The following is a 10,381-nucleotide window of genomic DNA, read 5'->3' as shown; positions in this document are numbered from 1 at the left end:
TCTTTTGGCTAGAAGTCTATTGAATCGTATCACCTCTCTGTTGACACAAGACCAATCAGCCAGGTCATGTCTGTGTGGTGCTTCCATAATCAATATGTTGGTATGACTGGTCCTTTCTATAAAGTTGATTACGTTGTTTATTCCTTCCTTTGCTCTATCTTTGCCGATGTCATTGGTACCAGCCCACACTACTACAATGTCATTCTTTGTCATCCTTTTGTCAATATTGGTATTTAATATGTCACTTGATCTGGCACCTGGTTTCACAATTCCTATGACACCGAACTCTTTACTTAATTCGTTCATTATAAGGTCTGCACTTCTTTTCGCATGGCTGTCCCCAAGTATCAGGACGCTGTGCTTCTTGGATTTTACCATATTGCATGTATTATTTGATTGTTGATTTTTGTGCTTTTGCTCCGATTTCTTGCGATTTCTCATACTAGGGACTCCGTTAACTACTGTTGCTATTGGTCTGCCTTTGTACTTCGTGAGAGGTTGTAGGTTAGGTTGGCTATGTTCTTGAAGATTATTTAACACTGCATAGCGATTTGCTGTGTGAACACAGTAGTCAGTAATAGGTGGTAAATTAACTCTCTCCTTAGTCGCCTGACTTATTCTCACTTGCCTCCAATCATCAGTATCACATTCATCGCACTCCTTACAGTGGATATAGTTACCACTGGATTCTTGTTCCGATGTTGAGCTAACTTCTTTTTGTAGTAACTCTATGATAAACTGAGCAGTTTTAAGATCCTCTTGCACTCTTTGAAGTTCCCTTTTTAGTTTTATACAACTTAAACAAGAAGTTCCACTACTATGAACTACATTATTACATAAAATGTTAGAGCTCACTCTAGACGCCTCAATACCATCCGCCATCTTGGAAAAGCTTATGTATGTAAATAGCTGTAATAAATATATATTTATATTGGGGTTTATGCTCGTATTATGGATTATATTTGTATTATGTGTTCTGCATTGTTCTTTTTATCCTGTAAAGAATCCGTGGAATACAGTTAATTCTATTTATAGAAATTCCCCATGCAGTATTTATGTTTGGGCTCCCTCTGAGCTTGTGGCAGACATTACAGCTGTGATTTCCAAACGCATCTACAATCTGTTTTCATAAATAATGCAAAAAATGTCAGATATAACCAGTGTTATCAAGTTATTTTCCTGTCTTGAATATTTATTTTGTCTGCATACTGTATACACATTGAGGGATACTCTTCATATTTCAGTGTTTTTAAACATGCATAACAACATTTTATTTAAAAATATATGTGGCTTGAGTAGCTATCTGTTGATTTTTGCATGTGAACTGCTGCATTAGGATAAGAAAAAAGGATATTGTTCTGAGTATAACGCACGCAGTCACAGGAGCAAGACACAAGAAAGAGCACAATACACACATGAATGTAGGAAGAGTGCTCCCACAGAGGAGGATTGGCATGATTCGCGTATTGAGATATGACGTAAGGATGACGAATCCTGAAAAGTTTTAATATTTAAAATCTGTTATTATACATGACGAATGTATATTTTAGTCATTTTAGTATGAAGACAATCAGGGAATGCAATGCAGTAGTTAGACGTGCATAGAGAAAACGCACATGAAGATGGCACATTAGTGCTGAAACCTGTAGTGCAAAAGAGAAGAGTAAGGTGAAAAAGCGTGTGCACTGTAAGACGGTTAGCATAAATCATGGATATTGTTCTGTGTATTAAACTTGTGTAATTTTATTTGTTTAATGTTTTGTAGCAGTAGTTGATGTTGGTACTACTGCAATATAGCATTTTCCTATTTGTTGATGGTTTATATTGTATTGCAACGAACCAACAACATGCGGAGTCTGAGCTTTAAATGGAATTTGAGTGATTTAGACCAGTCATGTAGTTTCATAATATAGATGTTGAGGATCGTGGACTCTGCGCAGTGCGGTAGCACGGGTTGCCAGTGGTGATGTAACAACTGCTATGGTAACAGGCCAGTAAGCACTCCCCCCCTGCGGTGGCATAACAGCACTTCCCACTGTGACATCACAGGGGACACCGCTGTTACTACATGGGAACCGGTAGCAGTATAAGAGGCCTGCTGAGCGGTGTGTGATCAGTGTATGTTGTGAATCCAGACAGGCAGCCAGAGAACAGTGGGTGCCAGTAGAAGCCAGCACGGCGAGTTCAACGGTTCTACAGTATGGTGAGAGTTGTTAATATGAAAGGAGTGACTGTGAAATGACTTGTTCAATATTTTGTGTTATAGTTGAATTGTAGTTACGGTGTTGAGTAATAAAGTGACGTCGCAAGAATACACCCCTTGAGGTCTTGTTCACGACAACAGATATCATGTTTCTGGACATGAATCATCGTCCTGTTTTCATATAAAACCGTCATGTTTTTATTTCAAAATGCAGTGTTTCAAAGACTGAATTCCATTTCAGTTTTCAGGTGAAACCTACTCAGTTGGGCCCAGTTGATAGAGCTAGTCCCTGTGTGATAACGACAGTGCTCTTGTGTATTGTATCTGAAGGAAAATGATTGTTTCTCAATGGCATCATTCGTTGATTCTGTAATAAAGCCGTTAAGAAGCAGTCATTCTCAGTCAGATACAATATATGTGGTCTGACAATAAAGTTCCAGAACTCATCATGATAAAAGTGATAATTGCTGAATATCACTATAGTCGCCTTCAAAGTACTCCTCTTGCAAAGCTATGCACTGATGTCAGCACCTAGTCCATCCTTCAAAACAATTTTTGAACTGGTTCTGTGGAATGGCCTTCATTGCTGCCATCATATTACTCCTGATGTCAGCAATGTCATCAAAATGCCTTCCCTTCAATATTTCCTTTCTCTTTCGGAACAGAAAAATGTCATTGTGGGCTAGATCTGGTGAACAGGGAGGGTGTTCCAACACTGTTATTTGTTTACTAGCTAAAAACTCCCACACAAAGTGTCATGCATGCAAGTCTTTTGGGACCATTTTTGCACACATCTTCCTCATGTCAAAATCTTCAGGTAAGATTTTCCTATCTGTTTGTTTGTCAATGTTTGCTTGCTCTGCTATGCTCCTGACAGTCAGCCGATGATTTTCATGCACAATTTAACAGACTTTTGCAATGTTTTCTTCAGTTCTGCTTGTTGCTGACCATCCTGATCTTTCTTTCTTTATTTTACTTTTCCATAAATCAAAATACATTGATACAGGACTCGCCGTATTGTAATACTATCAGTAGAAACATACAGGAAATTCTACAGGTGAACAATACATATCAATCATGCTTATCAAAATGAAAAGCTGCATAAAAATCAAGACTAAAGATTATATCAACCACTCAAAAAACCATATCAGATCAGGAATCAGATTATAAGTTATTTATAAGGAGCAAGGTTTTCCATTATTCTCCAATCTAGATATTCCCACAGTGAGTAAAAGGAGCCAATATGGAGACATTTTTTAAAGCACGTTTAAACTTATGAACATCATTTGTCATGTACTTAAGATTCTGTGGTAAAATATTAAATATCATGATCCCAGAACAGTAGACATCTTTTTGGAGTTTAGCTAATTTATAAGTTGAATGACGTAAATCTGAACCTTGTCTGGTATGGATACTATGTATATTAGAATTTAATATGAAGGTATCTATATTTTTAGCAACAAACATGGGTATTGAAAATATATATTGTGAGAAAAACAGAAGAATATTTAGATACCTAAACAATGGACGACAAGGTCTGTTTTTCTAGCTTTCATAATGATTGTAACTGTTCTTTTTTGAATTTTAAGAATTAAATTACTGTTGGCAGAATTGCCCCAGAATATAATTCCGTAGGACATAAGGAATGTACATAGGCATAATAGGTCATCAGTACACTCTCCTTGGACACAAGGGTGGATAAAGTCTGATGGCATAGACAGCCGAACTCAGCTTCATTACTAATTGATTAACATGATCTTTCCAGGATAAAGTACTATCAGTGATTAGTCCAAGAAATTTGACATTGCAAGTGTTGTGGATTAGATGATTACTCTTATATTTAAGTTTTTTAACAGATTCAGTTTTGTTGCAAAGTAGACACTGTTTTACTTAAATTTAGCGTTAGCGAATTGTGTAAAATCCACTCATTTATTTTTACCAGAATCGCCTTGAAGGTAGTTACAAGTTCTATGGAATTAGAATTAGAACACAGTAGACTAGTATCATCTTCATACAAAATTGGTATGGATGATTTATTTACTAAATAAGGCAGATCATTGATATATAACAGAAGAAACAAAGACCCATGTATCGAACCTTGTGGAACACCCTGTTTAACATTTTGCCATTCAGAAACACCCTTTCTATAATTATTATTTATTGAATTTCTTTGATATCTATCAGTCAAGTAAGATTTAATCAGCTTCCCTGCTCTACTATTGATGCCATAAAACTCCAATTTAGCAAGCAATATGTCGTGATTGACACAGTCAAACACCTTGGTTAAATCACAAAATAATCCTCCGACAGCTAATTTGTTATTAAGTGCCAATAAGATATTATTTATTAATGTTAAAATAACCATATTAGTAGTTGATTTAGTTTGAAAACCATATTGTTCTTGCACCAGAATATCATTTACATCTATATGATATTGCAGTCTGTTGAAAATGTCTTTCTCAAAAATCTTTGAAAAGGATGTCATCTCTCTTTGTCAGTGACACTTTCTCTCCCCTCAGAAAAACATGTCACCAACTTGTGAAGTGCATTATCCCTGTAAACTTGCACTAACATCTCTATAATTTTGCTTCCACTCTTGCCAAGTTTAACAAGAAATTTAATGTTCATTCTGACATTCTTGTGACGGCACACCAAAACACACTCAGACAATAATAGACACCACTCAGAAAGAGACTGCTGTAGATCAACAACACATCTGTGAAATGCTGATATGCTGTCATCAAACCATACTGAGGTTTTTGTCAGGACCATTTTCAAAACTAAACATATAGTTTCGAAAATGGTCCTGACATTGAAACAGTTTGCAGTTCATCTGAATTTTCCGGAAATACCCTTAACATATGAGATAATGACACTAATATGAGGTCTGACAATAAAGTTTGCGAACTTGCTACAGTGTGCTTGCCGTGGCAGTAGTGGACAGAAACCTCAGTATGATGACGGCATATCAGTGTTTGACAGCTGTGTCATCGTCGATCTGTGGCAGTCTCTGTGATGTATTGATGAAAACTGGACCAGTTAGAGATGCCCAGCAGATGAAGCAATGTGTGTACAATATTCCATGTGATTGTAGCAGATGTTACATCAGTGAAAAAAGCAGACCTTTATAAGTACTCATGAAGGAGCACAAATATAACCTGACACAGGGTCTGCTTGCAAAATCGAAATTAGCCAAACATGCACATGAAGAAGGCCACAAAATATGTTGGAGTGTTGTGAAGGTCTTGCAGATTGAACGAAACACCACATACATGAAATATGAGGAATCCGTCCACATGTCTCTGATAGACCATCTGATCAGTCAACCCAGCCTGGACATTTCTCCCATCTGGACTCATCATAACAGAATTAAAAAACTAAAACTCCGTCCAATGTTGTCTGAGTGAGAAAATTAATGTTTTTTGAGTTGGTGCCATACAGAGAATTTGTCTCTCCAGTGAAGACTTCCATTCTGATAGTTCTCTGGTGCAAGGCCTCTTATGTATTGAGCTTTTAGTATTTTAATGTTTTGTCTTAGCTCTTGCAGATGGTTTATGCTGTGCTTGGCTTGTATAGCCTGTCTGGTGTTGGTACAGGTGTCCGGAGGTAGAGACTGGGTCCGACTGAGTACATTTTACCTGAAGATGGGGACAGAATCCAGTATCAGATATATTATGGTTTTAAATTAGAACAGGACAGAGTTTTAGATAAAAGTGGGATGACGGATAATGTCCAGAAACATAATATTTATATCAATGTGCCATCGTCACAAACATTTAGATCTTCACTAGTTTCATAATACTTTGAAATTTAAGGTAGAAATTATGTTAGGAGGAGAAGGTGGAAGTGGAGGTGGAACAGTGATCATTTTTCTGATTAAACGCTATGAATAGTTCTTCAGATTTCCTATCCTATAGGTTGTAGGTCTGGCATTTGAAGTTCATAATACAGCTGCAGCTGAAAGGAAGAAGGGACAGGATTGTAATGCAGCTATTGCAGAGCTAGAGACAACAGAAGTTCACCCAAGCTTCCTTGACATTTTTCATTACACATTTTGCTACATTGGAATCATGACAGGTAACTGTGCTGTTTTAATATTGCTTTGAAAACATTAAGTTGAAAGTTACTTTTGTTTGCAAACAATTTAGTTTATGGCAGTGAATTTGTAGGTTATTTAATGATGCTGACAGGAATTCAGACTCTGCTGTCAGATGGTAGGATGAAGATAAATTGTAAGTATATGGAAGGAAGTGGTAGTTTCCTAATCTAGTTATGACAGTGTTTCTCATACCTCTGGCATGTAATTCATAATATTGTATTTTAGCATCCTGTTGCATTGTTGTATTTATTTTACATACATTTATGTCCATCTCAGATGCAACTTATTATCCTGTCCTATTTCTCCACCACTACATGTATCTGCCATCAGGCTCTGTCTGGCTTGTTAAAAGTTTTCTACTTTATGTTAAAGTTATATATTGCATATGAACACAGTGTTGTTGGGTGCACGCGGTAGCGTAGTTGATTGAGGCACTATGCTATGAGCCGGAAGGTTGCGGTTCAAGTTCCGATGAGGTCATTGGATTTTTTCAATTGACCTAATCCTTCCAGCTGTACTATGCCCCTGGAGTCGACTCAGCATCTAACAGAAATGAGTACCAGGAATATTCTTGGAATGTTCTTGGGGGTAAAGGGTGGCCGGCGCATAGGGCTGACAACCTTGCTACCATCTATGAGCCGATTGTCTAGAAAATGTGGGAGCCTCAACATCTCGCAACCGTGTGGATCTCCACGTCCTGTTACAGGGATACCTTTACTTTACTTACTTACACAGTGTTGTTATTAATTAAAATATAATTTTGGTTTAGGATTGGAATTAAAAAATAAAATTAAAACATCTTAATGTATTTCTTCATTGTAATCACCACCTCTTGAATGAAAGATATTTATTTGAGAATATTTTTGTCTTTGTTGGATCATGGTGCACTGCATTACCTTATCACGGCATATAATGTGTAAATTTGAGACAGACGTATGTATGAAACATAAATTATGGAATTCATTAGGTTGTTGGTTTTTGGGCTGTTTAGTGGCACCATCAACTTCAGAGTTACAACACTGAATGGATGTAGGGCAGTATGAAAAACTTCAGAATGTTGGGTGTGCCAGTAGAGATTGAAACCTGATGCAGCAGGTGTATGAGTTGTATGCGTTATGACTGAAGCTATATATATATATATATATATATATATAGATAAAATGTAGGAAAGGAGGCCTATCCAGTCAGAGCCTTAGTGGTTGTGGTAGGTATTTGCTGTTCAAAGTTTTCTTGTTTTCTTTGAAATTAAAAATTTCAAAATGAGAATGGGAAGTTCAAGGTGATAATGATAAGCTTTTAGAGTCCTGCCACATATACAGCAAAGATCTAATTATTGCTGAATTAGGAATTAAATACATGAATGGCCAGAAGGAGAAAGATAAATTTTTATCTGTTAATTCATCAAAGTCTGAACTCAGTTTTGAAGCAGATGAACACTAGAAACATTATTTTAGGAGTTTCTGATAAACCTGCTTTTAATCTTGTTTGCCAGGTCCATACTATACGTATCGAACATACCATGACTGGTTAACCTATCCATTCATGTCATATGCTCCCTGTAAAGATGCAACTATTCAGAAGATGAAATATGTGCCAATGTTTGCAATCTTCTTTCTTATTGCTTCAGCTGTATTTCCACTTCAGGTAAGTTGTTAAGTGACGGTTTGGCCAGGAAGCCATGTCATATATGAAGAAAATCCGAAAGACTTTCCATTTATTATAGCTGCGGTTTAAATTAATGCCAAGTCTACACCAGATATTGATGACCAGTTGCTTTTGATACAGTATGTTTCAAATATAGTTTTAAGGATATATAGATTAAACAGCATATCACATGTCCTTTCCTTGCAACATGCACAGACTTTTTGCTTATTAAATAATTATACCAGATGTTCCAAAAGTGTGGGGCATGCCCCCCTGAGGGGGTGCGATCGGTTTTCTATGGGGTTGCTATGTTGTTTATATGAAAAACTATTTTAAACAAAATGTGGAGAAACATTTAAATCATGTTCTTGGTTGAGGTATTTTCCCAAGAAGGCTACCAGACTTTACGTGTCCACCATGATTATCCATCACTGGGGATGAAATTGGATGATGCACTATTCACCATGTCCAGCAGTTCACTCAATCCGTTGCTTTCAATCTGCTCAATTTAATCCCACTTCTGACACCAACTGTCATGTGATTGAGTGATTACAGATGGGGTTTGGGTTTGGTAATCAGATTTATTGGACTCTTGTAAAGATCAAAACTACAATTAACTATAACAGTTTTACAGATCTACACACTTAACGGATCACTACAGCAGAATCTTTGTCCCTGGTTTTTTGGTAATGTTTCTAGTGGTGTAGCTCCCACAGCTTCCATGTTGCAAGGTTTCACATCCTTGCTCATTGTCTCCTGTCTCATAACTATCTCTGCCGCCTCAAGACCCCTTACTTTTGTTACTACACTTCATGAAGCAGTATGACACAGACTAATGTTACCATTCATGGTCTTCATTGCTCTGCTGGGTAATGCCTTCCAACAGTGGATGTTCCTCTTTTCCTGGGCTCACACCCTCGCAGGCTGGTGGTCAACTCACACCAACCTCCTACTCTTCAAGCTCACATCTAATTAGGCATCGCTATGCAATGACTTACAACAGTGGGAACTCCTACCCCTCCCTCTCTGCCAGGGATGACACACTCATAGCAGCCTCAGACTCATACTGGTCTGTCTGCCCACAGACACTCTCCAGACTCTCGGCTAATTTTTTGACTGACTTGGCTGTTTTCTGACTCGCCAGATGTAGCCTCTGCATGGACCCAACAGAAAACACCATTCTTTTGATGTGGGTGATGTGGTATCGCATGTTTCATTTTAGTGGCACTGTCCACCTGGTGCTGGACTGTGAGAGAACACTACTTCCCACAGCTCTCCTGTTGTTGCATGACATTACTACTCTCATGGAGACTGTGTCTGCCGAGCTGTTGACTTGCAATGGATCTCTCTGTTGATTAAACTATTCCAGCTCTCATTAGACATGTCACACTATTTTCGTGTATATTCATAAACACACATGTTAATAAATACACTTGTTTGCTCTTATTGAATGAAATGATTGTGTGAAGGTCATTTTTGCATATGTGTTCCTTTAAATTTAAAAGTTATTTTGAAAATATTCTCTACTCAGATCTAACTGATTAGAAGCAATAGTTATATGAATGGTTATACAAGGTGGGGAGAATATTTCATGTTATGTGCATTTGTTTTATTTACACTTGTTAATTCGTATATTACAGTATGCTGTATCTGAAGAGTTCTACAGTGAACGCTCATTATTCTACAGGATCTGGTACATCACCCCAACTTTCTTTATTTTCCGCATGCGCTTATATGTTGGGATGGTATTATCAGAATGTGTGTGCACAATGGCAGGACTTGGGGCTTACCCAGAATTCACCGAACCTAGTGCAGGGCATGGACCTACAAAAGAGTTCACCAAGCTGATAGAAATGTGTGTATTAAAAAAATGTGTCTTTAGTAGTATTTAATGTGTAAAGGTGTTTACATTACATTTACCTCTTGATTTGAAATGTTACAGAACACAAGTACTTTGTTAACCTTTTGAAACACAGTGGTAATTATGTGTACTGGTTGATCTTTGTAGTGGAAACAGTACATTTTCTGTGAGATTCAAAGTGAGTGTTTAATATTACTGAGATTAGCTTGAAACCTCAGAGGGTTAATGGTTTGAAGAGTCTTATCTTCTGGGGTACAGTGCCATGTAGTTTTTTTGAAATTGATCTGAAGTTTCGGAGGAGCAAGTTCAGCTTGCTGCCTGCTTCATGCTTGTTTCGTGTTTGGTTTATTCTTCAGTCCTGAAGATGGAGATGATATGTTCCTCTGAAATGTTGTTTGATTTTGAACAGACTACATGGTGTTATATCCCAGAATACAGGACTCTTTATAACCACTGTTGTGAGAACCTCAAATGCTACATGGTTGAAGGTTTGTTCATTTCACCTCAGTGGGCAAAATATTGTCATGTGATAGAGTGATTATACATGGGGTTTAGATTGATAATTGGATTCATT

General features: G+C 37.3%; 1 protein-coding gene across 1 annotated transcript in view; it reads left to right on the top strand.

Moving 5' to 3' along the window:
* The window catches only part of LOC111868067 (lysophospholipid acyltransferase 7), a 23,662-nt gene that overhangs the window by 4,149 nt on the left and 9,132 nt on the right, over positions 1–10,381 (top strand). Inside the window, exons 3-5 of the mRNA XM_023858434.2 lie at positions 6,121–6,280; positions 7,795–7,946; positions 9,587–9,801. Of these exons, the coding sequence (XP_023714202.1) occupies positions 6,121–6,280; positions 7,795–7,946; positions 9,587–9,801 (527 nt within the window). The remainder of the gene's footprint in view (positions 1–6,120; positions 6,281–7,794; positions 7,947–9,586; positions 9,802–10,381) is intronic.

This window comes from Cryptotermes secundus, unplaced genomic scaffold (assembly GCF_002891405.2).
Source record: "Cryptotermes secundus unplaced genomic scaffold, Csec_1.0 scaffold97, whole genome shotgun sequence".
In the NCBI taxonomy this organism is placed as follows: Eukaryota; Metazoa; Arthropoda; class Insecta; order Blattodea; family Kalotermitidae; genus Cryptotermes; species Cryptotermes secundus.
This window is presented reverse-complemented; position numbering and strand designations above follow the sequence as displayed.